Here is a 20,839-nt window from a genome sequence, read left to right on the forward strand (position 1 = left end):
ATCTTATCGTTGTAGTATGGATACTACTTATATTTACCTTTAAAGTTGTTGTTAATCTGACTGAAGTGTCTTTTAGATATGCAGAGCAAATTGATTTTGGCGTAACTGAGAGTATACTTTGGAAAAATTTATTATTTTGGGTCTGAACAGATTCAGTTTTTTCTTATTTTCTGTGTACTGTTGCAATTTCCCGTTTCCCTATTTTTCCTTCAATTTTCATTTATCTTATCGTTATCGTTGCAAGTTATATACTTGCTGGCGCCCAACTTAACGTTGCTGTGAACTTTCAGTTATATCACTTCAATGGAGAGGGAGGTAGGGAAGTGAATCCTTGAGCTCAGTTGATTCATATACACGTCAGTTCAGAACATCTTTGTACACATTATTTGACTATTTTGAGCCATTTATGGCTGATTTTTCACAGACGGCGTTAATTATCTTTTACCTACTTTGTCGAATGTTATCGCATTTTTTCGTGGTCGATAAATATCGATTTTACCTTACCTTTTCATTACCGGATTTGACGTTATATTTGCTAATTTTGGATTTACCTCAATTCAGTTTCATTATCGGATTTGACGTTATATTTGCTAATTTTGGATTTACCTCAATTTAGTTTCATTACCGGATTTGACGTTATATTTGCTAATTTTAGATTTACCTCAATTTAGTTTCATTATCGGATTTGACATCGTTCTATGCAAGAAACATAGAATGATGGAGTCATTTTTGAAAATTTTGGACTCAAACTAAAAATCTTCCATGCCCCCCTTTCTGGTTCACCTTCGTCTCGGGTGCCAGGAAGATTTTTCTTGTTGTGCGACGGCACCTTTTAAATTCATTCACTTTTGTTTGGTTGAGACGGTTTTTTTGTTTTCGTTTATATAACTGCAGCACTGTTTACTTCCTAGTAGCAGTGGCTGAAATTAATATTGAGATTTTTGACGATGGGTCGTTTGGGCGTGACTTTCCAGAATCGGTAGGATGATGGTATTTCACATCAGTGTGAAGTATCCTCATCCCTCTTTCGTTTTTTAGAGGGAGGCCTTCAGCAACCGACTTCTGTTTCACCTTTTCACTCAACTCTGAGTAATTTAAATATTTGGGGTGTAGGGAAGTTCTCATTGAGCTCCTTTACACTCATCTCTCTTTCGTTTTTTAGAGAGAAGCCTTAGGCAACTGAAGTCTGTTTCACTTTTTCCCTCATTTCCTTTTTCCTTAGTGCTCAGGTCGTTTCTAAATTTGGTTGACTATTTGTTCGATATATATTTTTTCAACTTGCCTTCAGCAATTGGTCATAATATTTGGCATTTCATATTTCAAATTGGTTACATTCGATAGGTTTTGGGTAAGACATGGTACGTTTGCGGAATTCTCCCTTGTAATATATCACACTAATTATAACTTTTATCATTTGCTCCAGTTGACAAGTCGGAGTATGTTTTCTTTTGACGTGCTGTGCTTGATCTGATGCCATCGAGTATTTTTGTTTTTGAGATATTCATACATAAAGAAAAAAAAAAAAAATTTTTTTTTTCTTTTTCCTGGTGAGAGGTGTGTGCAACGATTTTGCACGCTTCATTCCATTTTGCGCTGCTGGAGTTTTTGAGGACGCGGTGATTTGTCAATTGGTCGTATCAAATCGGGTACTATCGGTGGGATCGCAGATGCGCGTTCCTGGAGAGAATTTTCTGAAGGATTTTCAATGATGATTGAGACTCCATCAAGAATAAGTAGATTTAGTAGTAGATTTAGATTTCAGTCATTATTAATTTAATTTGAGACTCGGAATCTTATTTATCGGCGAGAATTGTGTCGGGATTCTCGCACCTCCCGTGGGATTAGAACGAAGAAACCTCCCTTGGGATTAGAACGAAGAAAACCTCCCGTGGGATTAGAACGAAGAAACCTCCCGTGGGATTAGAACAGGAACCTTTCTTGGGATTGAAAATTATCAAGAACTACTTCCTTGAGATACAGAATTTGGGATAGTACGTATGTTAGACCACTTTACTCTCTGAATCTGAAAGAATTCCTGCGAAATACCTGGCATTATCACACCAACTTCGTTGAATGAGGACTGGAGTGCTATAGCTTCCTGATAAGAATTGGTGTTCAGAAGGCTGAAGATAATATACAGAAGAGGTTCCATCCTAGTGGCAGAGTGGCTCATTTAAAATCGTTTTAAGTTAAGTTTCTATTTTATTATTTGTTTGGAGTGAAAAGGATCGATCATTGTATATTTTGATTTTATTAAATTTGTAAAAACCTGGGTAGGAGTTTTGTTGCCAAATAAGCCAAACCACCCCTAGAAATTAGTCCTTAGAGTCTCATGGGCAATTGTAACGTTACAAGGTCTTTGTATCTTCTTTACAGGCGTGCAGCAATTTTCAGGAAAAAATTTTTTGTTTGAAAGATTAGTTAGTTCAGAAAGATTTTCAGTATATGCACTTTGTCATGGCTCATTTACTTTGAGACGATGGTACGATTGAAATTCGACCATTACAGTTTTGTGCATTCACAACTTTCAACCCCTACGAACTCTTTAATGGAAAAAAATTGATTGCCATTGGAAATTTATTTCGGCATTGAAGTACCACCTGGAGAATCATTGTGCATTACAAGGTAAGTTAAATTGAATGTTCAAAAATGACCTCCATCTTTGTGGATGAAAAATCAAAGAGCTTGACACATTCTAATTTTTCACGTGAGGAGGTTGAAAGGGATTGAAAGTTGTGCATGAACAAATCTGTAATGGTCGACTTTCATTCGGTGGCAAATTTTATCAGGTACCATCGTCTCAAAGTAAATGAGCCATGATAGAGTGCACATACTGAAAACCTCTTTGAACTAAGTAATTTTTGAAAAAAAAATTTTCTTGAAAATTTCTGCATGCCTGTAAAGAATATACAAAGACCTTGCCAAAAAAGTACTACATGAACCACTTTTCCTATTCAAACAATTTAGAGGGAGATGGCACAGGGTTGAACAAAAATCCTTCAAAAATGCATAAAAATTTGGTAATATTGAAGTCTCAGGATTTTGTTGCCAAATATTTTTCTTCCATAATTTTGACGCGCACTGTATATACAAATTTCAGCAGAATTTGGTACATGTCCTATAGATTCAACGAGAGTAGTGGACAGTAGTGGCGGATCGTCTTGATTTGACGCATTGTAAACACGTTCCAGTCAGAGATTGATCTGTATGTATGTATGTTCAATTGAACATACAGGGTGAAATTTATCTCAAAACATAATGTATGAGTGAAATACAACTGCTCTGAAATGCTTATTTTCCGAGATATGCAATAATCATCGAAGCAGGGCCGCAGCTAAGAGCTTTTCTGAGGGGGAAGAGAAACGGATTCTAGATCCCCTCATTTAAATATACAGGGTTAGAACTATTTGGAGGGACACTACGGGGTACCGAAAACCGTTAGGGATACAGGTTGGCTTAAATTACAAAAAAGGTGCGTTATTCAGGGATTAGTGTGTTAGTGTTGACAGATCCAAAATATCTCCAATAGTTCCCAGGATATCTCGAAAAAACTGAAAATCGAGTTTTTTTTTTCTGTATAAATCATTTGCTTCTGGAGATATCAAGTCTAGGTTTTTATGTGAAATCATCACTTGTATCGCGTCTCTGAAAAAATGGAAAAGATAAAAATCTGAAGACACCATTAGTATCTCTATATTGGATAATGGATATAAACCAAATTTCGTGACGTTATCTCAAAACACAAATGAGGTATACAGAAAAAAATCTCGATTTTCAGTTCTTTCGAAATATCTCGGGAACCAATGGAGATATTCTGGATCTGTTCACACCAACACACTTATCCCTAAATAACGCAACTCTTTTGTAATTAAAGCCACTCTATTTTTTTAACAGTTTTCGATATCCCTGTAGTGATACTCTAAATAGTTCAAACCCTGTATACAAAATATTGAAAAATACAACAATTGAAACCATAGAAATATTGACACTTTTAGATGAGAATAGTTTTTGACCATTTTTTATTACTTATATGAATGTGTTTTCGACATTCTGCCTGAATTGTCTTTGAATCCGATAGAGCTTTCAACAAGAAATTGATCTAGAAACTTGAAATGGTTATTCTATGTCTACATTTCTACATGATCGAATGTGTAATAATCTAATTCATTTTTTATGGTCCTGATGATGTGATTAGCTCGAAATTTCGCACGAAGTTTAAAATTCTTTTTTTATATTAACATTCACATTCTCAACTCGATCAGTTTGTGGTCACGGAAATATTTTGTAGTTTTGTATCGATTGTCTCCTTCGATTTTTTATGGTTCTGGTTAATAATGTACTCGACCACAGCATTCAAGATCCGAAGTCATACTGAAAATTTCAAGTTTCAATGTCTTTTCATTCTTGAGTTATCGCTCAGGCATTCCTTGAATTGCTTCAATTGATCGAATTGTCATTAAACGCAAAACAAAACATAGTGAACATTCATACCAAAAATTCTAGTAAGAGTAAACACAGTAATAAAAAACATAATATTGGCTCCTTAGTCCTTACTATAAGGCAAGATTACAATCTCGATAATTCCAAACTCCCAATTGATTTTCCAATAATTAATTCTATAAAAATAAGAGAAAATGTTTATTTATAGTTACGCACAGGTAGTTAATTTTAGAATTGAAAACCTCTGTAACTCACCATGTTTATTTATGTTGAATAAACATCATTATAATTATTATTTACTTTGATTCTGAATCACATTTGAATAAGCGCAAATCAGTTACTTATTTAACTCTAAAAACTTTGTGTGATATTATTATTTTCATCAACAGAGAGTCCGTTTCTGACAGTTCTTGTTAGGAGGTCTATACACGAGAATTAGAATGAGTGTTGGTGGAGCAGTCTAGGCACGGTATATTCTATGCTCCTTTAAGAATATGAATACTTTTCTGTGTTCTTTATACTCTATTAAACGATTTCTTTTGGTGAAATAGTTCTATGAATGTTCATTGAAAGATACATTCTACAAAATATTTTGGATAAATTAATTGAATTTCTATTCCATCATTCAACAAACAGTAGAGTCTCGACCTACCTTTATTATCGTTGATTAAATTCTGTGGAAATGATGTAAAAGAATGATTTGTTCATATTACATCTGCGCAGATGATTGAGTAGGGAAACCAGATTGGAAGTGTTTGTTTACAAAGGAAATATTCATGGAATGAAAACATATGACTACAAGAATGGACGAATTAAAGACAATATTGAAGAGCATACTCATTTCTTCACATATGAAATTGCGAGTGCACCAGCTTAATAACGAATATAAATCATTGATTGGGCGGAATATACCGTTTGCAGAATATGGATATAGAGATTTGGTCCAGTTGTTAAAATGTTTACCAGATATTCTCACAGTAGATGGAGATGATATGAATTCCCTAGTCACCCATAAGTTTGGAAATCGACAGGTTCGAATCAAAAAAAAGAAATTCAAAGATAGAAAGCCTAATGCGCAGAATAAGTGAGTTGCTCTTTTGATTATATTTTCTATGAATAAGTTTCACAAAATACAGTGTAATATTGTCCTTCAATGCATATTGAATAATGCTTATATCTTGACTGAATTTTAAAATTTTTTATAGAGCCCAGGCCATCAAAAAAGAAAAAAAACCCGAGAAACCAGCCACCTCAATTGAGAGTCAGAAGAATGCAGAAACAACAACATTCCCGAATCAAGTAACAGCCAAATATTCAAGTCCTCTAGGAATAAACTTCGATATGCTAATTGATTATAAAAATGAAAAATTGAGATTATCAACTGAAATTGATTATGGAAAAATAGCTGAAATCCGGCGTAGAATTTCTCCCAAACTTCATCAGGAGCAGCAGAACAAGAAAGGAGATGAAACGAAAAAAACTGGGCTTCTAGGACTACGGTATCCTAAAACCACCATGTCCACTGAAAAGGTATTTCTATAGGAACCTATCATATGTTTAAAATATTCCAGGCTGTTTTTGCACATTGCAAATTGGTCAATGAGACACGAAGGTATCTATTTTATCCATCCAAATTTATTGAATCGCTTTCGAAGTGAGATTCTCAGGAATCGCATTTAGTACCCCTCCGTGATTTCTCTGTCAACGATAGAAAAAAGTTGCCTGGCAACTGTTACCACTGGCAACTTTTTTCATTACCACTGCAGTGGTAGTAGTTGGAGTTCTCATTATGGTGGGAGCCATATCAGGGGAATACAGTGTTGTTCCATAAGATTTCAGTAGAATTAGATTTGTTGACTTTTGCACCATAAATTCATTATTGCACACAGACAATACGACTCTGTCCCTACTAATTATTGTTTTGTATGTTTTCCCCAAATTTTTGTGAATAGAGTCCTATGTAAATGATAGGGTTATAAAGAATACGAGGTAAAACTCAATTCTCTCCATATAGTAGGAAAAAAATTTTTTGATTTCGTTCTGAAAAGAATAATACTTGAGATATTTGAAATTATTCGATTTTTTTTTTATATTATTTCATTGAAAAAAAAATGACAAACAATTTTGAAAATTCTTTTGTTGAACCAATTGAAAGAATTGTAAAGAAAAGTGAAAGTACAAAGAGACTTTTCTCTTTGTGTAATAGATAAAATAATATATATCAAAAATTCTAGTTGAAGTAAATACTTTTCCAAAGAACCAATTAGACCTAATACCAGCTCCTTAATATCTAGCAAGATTTCAACAGGCATTAGTCCAAACTGTGAAGCGGAAAACAAGTGTTTTCCCAAAAATTTGATCTTTTCTGACAAATATAAAAAGTACAAAAGGAAGCTTTGTGATTTCGAGACGAAAACATTTTTGGCCCCCGAATCCAAAATTTTTACCCACAAATTCTGAATAACCTTGGTTGCGTGTCTGTCTGTCTATATCTGTGCCCACAACTTAGCCTTAACTTCTTCAATATTTATATGATTTTGATGAAATTTGATATGAGTATGTGGTTTAAATTTCTCAGGTTCCATAGATCTACTGATGAATACTGATGAAATTTCGATTTTGATGAAGTTTTATGGGATTCGGATTGAGCAGTCACACCATCTACATAATGATAATTTATGAATGAGAACAGTTACAATTTTTATTTCTACGACCATTGTTTCGTCATACCATGACTTCCGAAGAGTGGTTCTGGATACTGGTTTTACAAATTTTCAGGCATGCCTTTGAATACTTAAAATGTGTACAAAAACATAGTAGAGGAGACTGACGTAATTGACAATTTTTGGAATTCTTAAAAAATCTTTAGTAGAGAGATTCGGTTCAAATCTATTTGTTCATTAAATCATTTTTTGCATATGATATATATTAATTACTGAAGTTTCTAAAAAGTTGAATTAAAAGTTTTCATTTTCAATGCCTAAAACTTCAAAATTAGGATCAAAAACATGTCCTGCTTCTGATAAACGTTTTTCATATGTCGTTTTTTTTTTTAATGTGATATTTTTCCTGTTTCCAAATTCTTGTCTGGAATGATCTTCCTGATTGGCCAACATATACTACATGTATATGGGCAAGTACCACAGGTTAACTTATATACTTCTAATTTATTGTTATTAGATGTGATTTCTTCAGTATTTTTATTAATTTTTCTGAATAATCTAAATAATAATTTCGATTCATCTTTTGTTTTTGTCCTAAGTATGTTGAATAAATATATTTCTTTTCCTTTGGGATTATGACTTTTCGATATACTCAATTCATCTACAAAAGTTTCTTATAATCAAAACGTTGAAACCATTGTTCAGTGTTATTTGATAAATGAAGTTATAAAAATTCTCATTTGTCATGAATATGTTAAATATTGTATATGATGATTTTGGGCGATATGGGTAGTTTGAAGTTGAATGTATGGTGAATTCAACTTAAAAAAAAATATTTATTGGCATTGATATGTAGTCCATATTTTATTATTCAATGGTAGATAAAATACACAAATTAATGAGTTAATAGATGTCATCATTAAATTGTATCTAATTATTAAAGTCATTCATGATAATAATTGAATAAATTTACCCCTAACAATAACTATTTATGCCATTTATCGGAAACCAACACATACAGATAGCATCATCATACATTCAACTTCAGATCACCCATATGAGGAAATCAGATTGAAAATGGAATTATTTTTAATTTATATTCCTGTTCCAATGGGATTTCGCAGAAGCCTTGGTAGTGGGTAGAGATGAGCGATATTTCACGAACTGTGATTTAATCACTGATATCAGACTGTCACAGGTAGTCACAGTTCCGCAAAACGAATACAGAGCGTGACGGGATCACTGTTTGAACATTTCACAGATATTTTCAGGGCGTATCAACGTCCGTGGCAATCGTAAATTATGAAGCCCGCCTGATGTTTTTATTGCTTCGGAACCTTTGTCGGCAACTTCGCAGGCTTTGAGAAGTATTTTTGTAGGACTTGTTGAATTATAATACTTGCTACAAAGAAATAATAACTACTGAATTACTACATAATTGGTACTGTATTCTGTATTATAAAAAATAAATGAAAACACGTTAGAGACGTTAGGTATGGTTTTTCTATTGACAAACTTTCTTCGAATCGTCGGTATCTTTGAGGGGGGCTGCAGCCCCTGATGCCCCTCTTCTAGCTGCTAGTGGATTTGAATTTGATATTATTTCACAGTTCATTTTACAATATTTGAGCTGCTGAATATTAGAAGTGTTAGAATTGATACTGATATTGATTCTCTGTTAATAATAAAAGTTAATATTCGTAGCGTAGCGCAGCAAAAGAATCAAACGATAAACCCATGGAAGAAATCGGGAATGTGAATTCTATGTCTATTTGGGGTACTTTCGACAAAACCATTGCTTCTGTACAACCTAAAGGCACACACAATTCTCGTGCAATTATTGAAATACAGGGATACATTGAAGAGGGTGTTATATCTCGCCATCAGAATTCACTCTTATGGTGGAAAAATCACAAAGAAAGGTTACCGTATTTATCTAAAATCGCACAAGATCAATTATGCACTCTAGCAACATCAGTTCCGTGCGAAAGATTATTTTCGAAAGCCGGAAATATATTGACAGAACGTCGAAGCAGACTTAATAATAAAAAAACCCAAATGATTCTCTTCCTCAATAGCAATTTGTCGTTGGTAGAGAATGAATAAGAATCATTATTATTAAATAAATATATGAATATATGCATATGGCTTATTATTTATTATTCCATGTCCTAAAAATCATACCTTTTCATTTAGAGATTTCACAATTCTTTGATTAGCTCAAAAATTAATAGAAAATATCAAATATATTTAGAAAATTTAATTATTCAATAACTGGTTTTACTATATTTTTGTACATTTCTGATTGTTACTTCTTCTGTTTTTCTCTTATTTTATTGCAGTATCAGCTACTTAATATTATCAATATATATTCACATGTGAATTATTGTATGTGTAGGTATTATTTATTTTTCGATGTCCAAAATTATTCATATCCATATTCTACAAATCTGTTACCTCTAAAGAATTAACAGAAAGACAAAAGAGCTAAGGTTCGGGTGATCTATACACATAATAATAGCGAGCACGGTCCGTGCTTGCTTAGCGCTTTTATGATATCAGTATCAGTGAAATTAAAGCGTGACGTGATCACCGTTTAGGTATCGGATTCGTTTAGCGAACGTTCCATACAGCACTGGTAGTGGGGTGACCCCACTCCCAGTGCTGCGGAACAGGGAACGGAACGGACTCTAACCGAATACGATACCTAAACGGTGATCACCGTCACAGTTTAATTTCACTGATATCATAAAGGAACAGGAACGTTTCACAACGTGATCTGGAAATCACGGTATCGCTCATCTCTAGTAGTGGGTGAGTTTTGAGATCCAATTATTCTGTGTAGGCTATGGTATTGAGTCTCCACAGTCCCTATGCAGGCACAATATATGGTGATTGTCCGCAATGGCCTAATAAGACGTTTATGGAAAATTGATCACAATTTTATAGCGACCAGGATTCTCGTTTTTTTTTATATTTCTGCAGAAGAAGCAGAAGAGAACAAAACTGTTCTCAATTTCGATTATGCCAATTCCTTCAAAATTTTCAAATTGAAACCTATATGTTTTATTCTTTCAAACAATTCTACGTATAAATAGAGGAGAGGCTACCCCTATACCTAAATTGAAACCTTTGAGACTTATCGATCAAAAGCTTGAAATTAGGGAAAATACTGAAATTGCAATTTTTCCTCGATAACTCATAGAGTTTTCATTTTAGGTATAGGGTTTGCTTGAGTCATCTCCCCTGTTTTTATGCATATAATTGACTGAAAGCATAAAAGATATAGGTTGTTATTTGAAAATCTGGAGTTTTGATGAATTTGAGTTGTGCAAATTCATGATCTTCTCATAAACACCCTGTACATTTTCGGTCCAATCCAATTTTCGGAAAGAGTTTTTTTGAAAAAAGCTTTTTCTGCAAATCAATTAAGAAAAACGCAACTCCTCGTCGTTACCTTTTTTTTCATAATAATTTCATTAACTTATGAACCGTTGAGTTTTGACCCAAGTTATGACTTATATGCAGAAATTTTCATAAAATAAGCTATCTAATAAATCAATAATATACTGGGTATGCCGTTCGAAAAAAAGAAGTCTGTTTCCGGTATAACCGGAAGTAGTAGAGATCGGAAAATATTTTATAGACGATTATAGATCATTGTCAGTTTTCCATATACTTCTAATACGCCTTCGAGATGAATCACCCTGTATAGGTAATTAAATATCCAACTACCAAAAAACAACCTCCCACATAAGTTGATTCTTTTGCTATGTAATAAGTTGAAATTGTTTAGCCTTCTTATCTCGACCAATATTGTCCGTGAAACTTACTCTTTCTTCTCTTAGATATTGAAATAATTTATTATATGTGAAAAAATGAACGAGTACAACTTCTAATTACAGAATATCAATGTAGTCGGTGTTAGTCACTCCCAACCAGTAGTGCAGGCTGGCTCTAGGACCTCCATGAGTCTTGAGAAAGTTTCTGTCCTCAAAACCGAAGCTCAAAAGTTAACACAATATGAGTGTGAGTCACTTATATACTTACAAGAATTAAGTTATGGTGTTCAAATTATAAAATATGTTCGACTACGAATTCATTTGGGTTCAGTCTTAATAGCTTTTCCTCGAATATATTTAACAATATCATATCCTTCTTTTTCAGATTTCAAACAGAGTGAAATGGTCAAGAAAAACACAATGAAAATCCCAAGTATAATAAAATCGACCCCAAAATTACTAAAGTTATCAGAGAATACATCAATTTGTAAAAATCAAATGGCCAGTCCAAGAGAAATCCCACCATTGATTGAGAAACCAATTTCACTTATGGATCTTCCGATTCCATCGATGCTTCCAGAGGTGCCGAAAGAATTTACCAGTCACGAGTCAAATAATTTGATAGACTTCCACGGTGTCCTTCCAAATTTTCCTCCTGTACCTGAAACTCCCAGAAGAGAACCAAGGGTGAAGTCTATTCCTTTCGTTGATGTACTTAGGCTTGTTGAGATGCTCAAAACAACCGATTTAAATTGATCAATTTGATCAAAAATATATGAATAATTATTTAGTTTAGTTAATTCATTATAAGGAAAACAGAATATTTGTTGTGTTTCAAAAATTCAATCATTAACTCTTTCTCTATATTCCTGAAAAATCTCTTGTTAATTTATTGGTGTTTGATCAATTTGAGAATTTCTTGAGAAGTAAATATATGTTGGTTATATATGACTGAAATATCCTCTTGTTTCTTGATAATGAAAATTAATTTCATACATTAGATTTAATATTTGGATTGGTATGGAAGAGTTAGCCATAAATGTTGATGTTTCTGTTATTCAATCCCTAATAAAAAAAAATTCAGTGTGCGAATTAAAATGAAGAAAAGTAGTGAAGTGAATTTCGAAATGTTCAAAGATACCTATGTTCATTTGTCTGGTTTATTTTTCGAACTTAATATTGACAATATTTCGGTCAACTATTCTAATTATGTAACGGTAGAGGTTGCTCTACTCTAAAATCAGAAAAACTAAGTACAATTGGAATTCGGTAATGTGCTTTCACTACGAGGTACCGGGTTTTTCACCATAATTTGACCCCCCTTTTAACTTCGTAACTAAAAGAGGTACCTACAAAAAAATGTTTTCTACAAAAGTTTCACGAAATCTACTAGTGCTCTCAAAAATGATTCCACAAAACGAAATATATATAGAGTGGACAACATATAGATTGCATCATTTTTTTAAATGGAACACCCTGTATATTTTTCTATATTTGACTAGCTCTTTTTCCCCTGATTTCGATTATATAACATATGTTTGGCCTATCTCTTTCATTCCGAGTACCACAGAGTTTCAAGTTTTAAGAACCTCCTGGCATGCTCAGTAATCAGTTTTCAAGAGGTAGGCTGCGATAACTCAAAATGCTCTTTTTTGAGTTATCTCGTTGGCAGCGATATTACATACGTTTTTCAGCTTCGATGTTTCTACCTCGGCTGTTTCTACCATCGTTTCCACAGAGCCTGCAGATCTCATCTGTTGAATTACTCATACATTGTACGGTCAGCAGCTTCACTATTATCCGAAGCTCAGCCAGGCGCGGATCCAGGCCCCACTTTTGGGGGGGGGGAACTTTTAGATTCTCAAAACACTGAAAATGTGGATCCCAGACACTTCCGCCATTTTGGGACGTCATTTTTTTCATCGTTTTTTTGCCGTTCATTAATATGGGTTTTCACAAAATGTATTGAAGGTGAAATTCTTCATGATATTGTAATTATTCGATCCTTCGTATGTCAAATTCTAGGAGGGCCGGCAAAATTTAAGAGGTGCCTGGGCCATTTGGGGGGGGGAACGTTCCCCCAGTACCCCCCCCCCCCCCCCCGTGGATCCGCGCCTGAGCTCAGCTCGTGGTAGCTCCTGGAGCTTTCTGGTATAGGTCGATGAAAGCACCAAACATTTCTTTGCCTGAGCAAAACCCGGAGTATTTTTCCAGAGGGTTTAATCAATTACAATAAGTAGTAATAATAGTACCGAAAAATTAATGTCGGTTACCCCAGAGGTGATATATGTATTGTATGAATTTAGAGGTGCTAACGACAAAGAGAATAATATTTCAGGTAGAGTTCAACTGATGTTTAAGAATTGTACAAACAGCAACATGAACTGGAACATACAAATAGATATATTTATAATAGTCTTTCATATACAGGGTCATTCCGGAGGAAACCGTCAGATATTAGGAGAAGTTTACACTAGTCACTAGTCTCAGATAAATACAACAAAGTAATACTCGTACATTGCTGCCCCTGTGTGATATTCAGGTACAATAATTTCAAACAATAGTGATGAAACAGAAAAAATCAAGATTCACAAATCGAAAGACGAAACACCTATGATAATCATTTTCATTATATCATGCTCAAGTATTATCTAGGCTTAGATATGGAGTGGTGTTCTGGGGTGCTTCGTCAGATGCTGACGATGTATTTATAGGTCAGAAAAGAGTGATCAGGTGTATGGCCAGGATTTCTAGTAGGATGTCATGTAAACCTTTCTTTAGAGCATATAAAATTTTAACTTTACCATCAGTTTTTATTTCAGAAGTAGCAAGTTTAATTTATATGTAAAAAACTTTTTACTTGTAATCACAATAATTAAAGTATAGGATAGGACGTCACTCGCCTATGATTTTAGGTATGAAGATCTTCAATAATCCTAATGATGAAATGAAGAATTCTAATAATATTGTTATTTTTAAAAGGCGTTTGAGATCATTTCTGTTGGAAAGAACTTTTTATGATCTTTCTGAATCTCTGAATTGAGTTTATACTTTATTTAGGATTTGTTTTTGTTTGACTATTTCCATTATGTTCTACATTCTTCTGGAAATAAAGTTATTATTTATTTATTTATTTAATCAGAATTCGGTTAACTGTCGACTGAGACGGTTTTTAAAAGCGTTTATAGATGAGGCGCACACAACTTCATACGTCAAACCATAGTATAAAAAATGGAACTTACGACATTAGGAATTAAATATAAATAGACTTCAACCTATTCTCACTCAATCAATAAGAAAACAATCGATATTCCACACAATGAAATTTTATATTTCTAGATCTTATTTTCGGGAGTTGTCGTGCTCAAGACAGGACGAACATTCTCAAATTTGATCAATTCAGGTGGTAATTCAGGAGAATGATTTTGCTCCATTAGTTTCATTGACTTTTAGAACCGAAATCATTATCGTGGAGCAGAATCCACTTATGTTTTTTTCAAAACCTTGTTCTTCTTCGACGAATGATGAAGAATACGAGACTCAGTTTTATCAATCTGGGTCGATCGAGATGAGATTTATGTCTATTGTGTATTACCCTATATATATCACTACTTTCAAAAATAGTCTACAATAGATACTTGCTTATCATCAAAGACGAAGTATTTTAGATGCACCTGACCTTAGTATGAAAGGAAACAAAATCATTTTCTTATCCAATGACAAAAATTGTTTCATGAGGCAAGTTATAACGTTGATAGCTCAATATAATATAGAATATTGTTACAATATATGAAATTTGAAAATTAACATCAAAGGTTCAAATTTAGGAGTTGCATGGCCCTCTGGGACATTCCTATTTTTATTCAGCGAAAGAGATATTCCTCCTATCTTCATCAATTCTCTTAGTGCACTTCTCTTCCCCCTTTAGTCGAACCGAACCTGGGCTTATTGGTGCCAAGTCTACCACTGTAATCTGTCCGAAAGTTTCATCATTTCGGCAACCTTTGCTGAGGTGAAATTAGCCGACTAGAGAGCTCGGAAACTTTCTCCGAAATTCAGTATTAGTATAATTGCCGCCCGAGTCATACTATACGTTCCTATCTGCTGTCAAGAGTCGGAAGTTTGATGAGAGATAAAGCTGAACTGTGGTCCTTCGGGGATATGAACGAATCGAGCATGTCGAAGGATGTAAGAATCTTCAGTTGCCTAGAACGCTGTCAAGGATTTGACGCATTTCTTTCGAATTCTACAGACCATCGTAATTCATCAGATCTCCAAGGAATGTTATTTTTTTGAGGGAATTTTGAGATGTAAGATATCGAGCGTTATTAAGTTTCCTTTATGTATTACCAATATAACATCGGGAACTTCGAACATTTGTCGAACTGTTCAATTCTAGTCCTGATAATTTAAGTATGAAGTCTGAAGTTGTGTGAGTTGTAAATTCTCAGTTATTTTTGAATGGCTTTGGCAACCATGTGAATTAAATATTTAATTGATTCGGTCTTTCTGATGTGAAAATGTAACCTGAAAAAGCCACAGTGTTGGCGAATTAACTGTTGTAAATATTGAAATATCGATGGAAAGTACGTTGTTTTATTTCATCAATATATATTTCATCCTGTAAACAACCATTTTACAGAAATATTTACTCGAAAATAATTATGTCATCCCACTATATTATTGAATTTATTTCAGTCACAATATTATGTGTTTCAATGAAGGAATAATACCCATCTAACATACAAACTATAGTTGACATAATATCGGTCGTCCTCTAAAGGGGTTGCTATGAAAAACTTCAATATCTGTATAGATATTGGAAGTATGTATTTTCAAATAATTTTCAGTGAAAAACGAAATTTCAAGAATTTTCGGAGATTTCTTTAGAATGACTCAACTGATTAACTTTCAGTATGCTTCTTCGCCGACAAAAATTGATTGGATTCAAACATAATCTTATAATGATTATTTCATCGTAGTGGACCTTGAAATATTTTGACACAATTATCGCGGTTTTGGAAATGGACAGAACAGAAAGAATTAGAACACGAGAGTTGTTAATAAAATGATAATATTATAAAGACAAGTTGTGAAGATCATTTCCGAGTCGAACTCAATATGTTAAAGTAAATGATTATGTTAGCAATTCGTCATCGATTTTGTTGGGAGTTTCTTAGGGAACAGTATTGGGGCCATTGCTGTTTCTGGTATACTCGAATGACACTCTTGAGCTAAAAAAGATTTCTGGTAGGATTATTTCATATGCCGACGATACTGCAATTATTTTTATAAGTGAGTCATGGGATACACTTTAGCTCAGCCTTCTTTTTGTTCAAGGTCCGGAATTCACATTCCCTACGCCTCTACTTTGATTTCTCCTATTTTCTACTATTGTCTGATCGGAAGACTTTCCTTCCTACTTAATGTCAGTGTTTTCTTCTATTTAGTTCTTATCAGTCATTCCTATTTTGATTGGTAGTATCTTTCTTAATTCCTTATTATCGTGCTCTTTCAGCATCTCCATTTTCTTCTTTCTTTGTTTGTTGACTATTTTCTCAATAGTTTCAATTTTCAGTTCTCTCTCTCTCTCTCTCTCTCTCTCTCTGATCTGTTGGTTGGTTATATATCATGGGTCGCCAACCGCTGTTCTGATTACTGAATTTGGCGTACTTTGCAACTGATCCTTATTATTGTCTTTCGTATTATACCAGGTAACTCCTGCATAAGAAATGCTTGGTATTAGCACTATTTTTATTATCTTCAGCTTGTATACTGAAGAAAGTTTACTTTTAGTGTTGAGCTGCGGGTACAGTCTCCCGTGAAATAACCTCACCTCATTTCTGTTTTCTTCTATTGGTTTCATTCATTCATTCTTTCATCTAGTATTAATCCCAGATATTTTGATTCCGTTTTCCATTCTATCGTCTGGTTTTCTATTTTGAAGTTTCCTGTTTTCTCTTTCTTTACTGTTGTTCCTCCGAAATAGATTGCAACTGTTTTCGATGTATTCACTTCGAATCTACATTTCTTGAAGTATTCCATCAGTTTATCTAGGTCTATCTGTAACTGCCTAGTGATTGTTTTCCGCATTCTACTGTGATAGTATATGGCAGTGTCATCTGCAAACTGGGATATCTTGCATCTATTCATTTTCGGTATGTCTGTTATGTATAATTTGAATAGCAGCGGTCCTATCACCGACCCTTGGGGAACTCAGGCTTCTATTTCTCTGATCGTTGACCTGGTGCTATCTATATTCACCCGGGATACACTTTATAGAACTGCAGAAAAGTATATGGCTGATATCTATGGATTACTGAACAATTCGCTAACATTAAATTTCATTGAGAGCAAATAGATCACATTTTCCATTACCTGCGAAAACCAACCCGATGAAAATCTACAATTCATTCACGATGAAGTATGTAACCTTCAGTGGTGCACATGTTCATCATCTTTGAGAGTTGATGAGATCAAGTATTTGGTGGTAGCTATAGATATATACATATAATGGGAGGTGCAGAAAGCATTGCTGACGAAAAAGGTGAAACAACTCATGATGGTACTCCATAATCTGAGAGATATTTATCTAAAAAAAATAAACGTATGGTTTGGATCTATTGCATTGTTGTATGGGGAGGACTTAGTGTATAAATGCTATAAAATACTTGCAAACATCACAGAACACCTTGTTAAAATAATGCTGAGGAAGGACCTAACCTAACCTAACCTAACCACAATAAAAATTGATGAATGTTGAAAATCTTTTTTTTAACCAGTCACTTATGTTTATGTTCTCGAACGAATATCCTCTTGTTAATTATGAAAATGAATATACAGGGTGTGGCGTAATTAATGGATAATCCTGTACTGGCGAATAGGGGAGGTCATGGCCGACCAGAAAATGTAAAGTTATGTTCAGTAAAAATATCTTAGTTTTCGAGATATCGGACAAATTCATTTTTTTATAAAAAGTGCACCTTTACTCACTAATTTCAATGCTGTGATCACAAATCTTGTTATTTCTTTGGGCATTGTTTTTTATTTCACTCTCAAATAGCTGTACTAAGAGATAAACTACCAAATTCCTACCATCTTGCTCAATTAAGAAAAAAAAAGTAGGATAAACCTCATGTTTGCAAATTCACTTACTTTTTTCTTCAAGTTTAAGTCGTTATGGTGAAAAAAAAAATGTATTGAGTCCTTTGTGAACATTTCATAAATGAATTGTCTATTTCATTGCGGTTCTAAAATGGTGTAATACATGTTATTCTTTTATTGGGTGCTCGGAGTACGTTTCATTATTACATCTGAGGTACTAATTTCAGTGAAAGAGAGTTTTAGGGATTTGTGATGATACCTAATAATGGTTCAATAAAACACAGTAAAATTTTTACTATTTATTTTAAATTACAGTAAGTGCTAACATAAGTGCACGCTGAACATCTTCTAATAAAAGATCGTTTCATTCGTCGCGTACATCTGGCTTGATTTATATTTCGAGCTGCTTCGTTAATGCGTGTGCGTAATTCTTAAACTGAACTTATCAGCTTGTCATATACCTTCTCTTTGAGACATCGCCAATAGAATAAAATCTAAGGCCCGGTGCACACATCCGACTTTTGCAGTTACGACACCGTTGCTGTGTCGTACTTGCGGCCTGTGGTACAAAGAATCAAATGGGAGCATGCACACTACCCGCCGTGCAGTTGCGACGTCGTAACTGCCAGCATACGGTCGTTTTTTGGTAGCATGTCCCTCTAGGCCGCAACTGTGCCGCAGTCGTACATGCGATCTCTCAGTACTCTATTCCAAATTGGCCTTCGCACACATACGACGTTTGTCGTGAGTTCGCACAATGGCAGAGAGGGAATTGGATATTGAGCTCTTCTTTGAAGTGAATTGATCCGGCTACGCAACCATGACGGTGTCGTATGTAGTGTGCATTGAATAGGTACGACACCGCAACGGGTGTCGTAACTGCAAAAGTCGGATGTGTGCACCGGGCCTAATGGATTTAGATCAGTAGATCGTGGCGGCCAAGAAATTGTACCCATACGTCCAATCAATCTTCTCGGGAATTTTTCGTTTAAGTAATCACGTACCTGTCGTACGAAATATGCAGGGCAGCCATTATGTTGCAGCCATATCCGACTCCTACCTCAACCTGCATAATATGCATAGTTGGCAGGTCTCTAATCCACATCTAATGAGACAAGAAAGATCCCAGTACCAATATGAAATTAATTTGTGGACTGGGATTTTTGGTGGGCAAGTCATCGACCCATTTGAGTTTCCAGAAACACTAACAGCTGACCGATACCTTCATTTTCGAAGAAATACACTGCCGCTTTCACTAGAAAATTCGAATTTAGAAGACAGCAGACAGATGTGGCTGCAACATGATGGCTGCCCTGCACATTTCGCACGAAAGGTACGAGGTACGTGATTATTCGAATGAAAAATTCCAGAGAAGTTGTATTAGACGAATAGGTACAATTTCTTTGTCACCACGATCTCCTGATCTAAATCCATTAGATTTTATTCTATTGGGGATGTCTCAAAGAGAAGGTATATGACAAGCCGATAAATTCAGTTGAAGAATTACGCACACGCATTAACGAAGCAACTCGAAATATTAATCAAGCCAGATATGCGCGACGAATCAAACGATCTTTTATTAGAATATGTTAGCGTGCATTCGTGCAGAAGGCGGACATTTCGAGCACTTACTGTAATTTATAATAAATAGTCAAAATATTACTGTGTTTTATTTAACCATTATTAGGTATTATCAAAAATCCCTAAAACTCTCTTTCACTGAAATTAGTACCTCAGTTGTAATAATGGAACGTACTCCGAGCACCCGATAAAAGAATAGCATGTATTATACCATTTTAGAACCGCAATGAAATTAACAATTTATTTATGAAATGTTCACAAAGGTCTCAATACAATTTTTTTTCTCCATAACGACTGAAACTTAAAGAAAAAAGTAAGTGAATTTGCAAACATGAGGTTTATCCTACTTTTTTTTTCTTAATTGAGCAAGATAGTAGGAATTTGGTAGTTTATCTCTTAGTACAGCTATTTGAGAGTAAAATAGAAAACAATGCCCAAAGAAATAACAAGATTTGTGATCACAGCATTGAAATTAGTGAGTAAAGGTGCACTTTTTAGAAAAAAATGAAATTGTCCGATATCTCGAAAACTATGATATTTTTACTGAACATAACTTTACATTTTCTGGTCGGCCATGACCTCCCCTATTCGCCAGTACAGGATTATCCATTAATTACGCCACACCCTGTATAACTAGATAAGTAGGTAATGAGTCTCTCATCTCTCATCAAAAAACTCATGTTGGAAGGCCGAATTGACTTTGACTAGTTGATCTCGTGATTTTTTTCCTTTGCTCCACGAAAACGGTGACATTGAGCGAATTTCTTCAAAATATCGAATTTTTTCCTGTTGTTTTGCGCCCACAACCATCCACACCAATTACAGCTTGTTTCTTTTCTTCTTTCTTTTCAAACAGGTTTGGGCTTAATTTCGTCGGGAAGGGGGGACTACAAAACGCAAGCACAATGCGCTTAGATGAGTTTCCGATCGTCGTTCATGGTATCCAGTGTAATGTTGTACTTCAAAACTCAATTGTACATAGGAACCATGTACCAGAATAAATTTGAAATTCGAGAGCTACTCCGATGTTACTATCATTTACTTATAAATACCCTGTATATCTACATCATTAGAAAGAAGTTTCTTGGTGAATAAAAATGTTCGTCATTTCTGGTTGTATTATAACCTTTCATAACTTAACTATTTTCATCGAAATTTTGAATTTTTTTTCTTTTCACAAAACTTGAACCTCTGTTAGTTTGAGCATTTAAAGTTTTGAGTAATTTCCATCAAATGTAAAATATAATTTTCAATAACTCGCACACCTAA

General features: G+C 34.3%; 2 protein-coding genes across 2 annotated transcripts in view; one reads left to right on the top strand and one right to left on the bottom strand.

Annotated features, from left to right (window-relative positions):
* LOC123674976 (TWiK family of potassium channels protein 7-like) overlaps nt 1-20,839 on the bottom strand; it is a 621,245-nt gene that overhangs the window by 140,036 nt on the left and 460,370 nt on the right. The window lies entirely within an intron of this gene.
* On the top strand, nt 5,152-11,842 carry LOC123674975. The gene is made up of 4 exons (XM_045610171.1): nt 5,152-5,524; nt 5,646-5,970; nt 11,009-11,132; nt 11,271-11,842. The coding sequence occupies exons 1-4, from the start codon at nt 5,232-5,234 to the stop codon at nt 11,639-11,641; spliced, it is 1,113 nt and encodes a 370-aa protein (XP_045466127.1). The 5' UTR covers nt 5,152-5,231; the 3' UTR covers nt 11,642-11,842.

Source organism: Harmonia axyridis, chromosome 3 (genome assembly GCF_914767665.1).
Source record: "Harmonia axyridis chromosome 3, icHarAxyr1.1, whole genome shotgun sequence".
Taxonomy (NCBI): domain Eukaryota; kingdom Metazoa; phylum Arthropoda; class Insecta; order Coleoptera; family Coccinellidae; genus Harmonia; species Harmonia axyridis.

Bases quoted from the DNA above. Each gene is read 5' to 3' on its own strand.
- LOC123674975 (XM_045610171.1), top strand. From the start codon at position 5,232: ATGACTACAAGAATGGACGAATTAAAGACAATATTGAAGAGCATACTC. The intron at 5,971-11,008 runs GTATTTCTATAG...TTCTAATTACAG, and splicing joins CCACCATGTCCACTGAAAAG to AATATCAATGTAGTCGGTGT. The intron at 11,133-11,270 runs GTGAGTCACTTA...CTTCTTTTTCAG, and splicing joins AAAGTTAACACAATATGAGT to ATTTCAAACAGAGTGAAATG.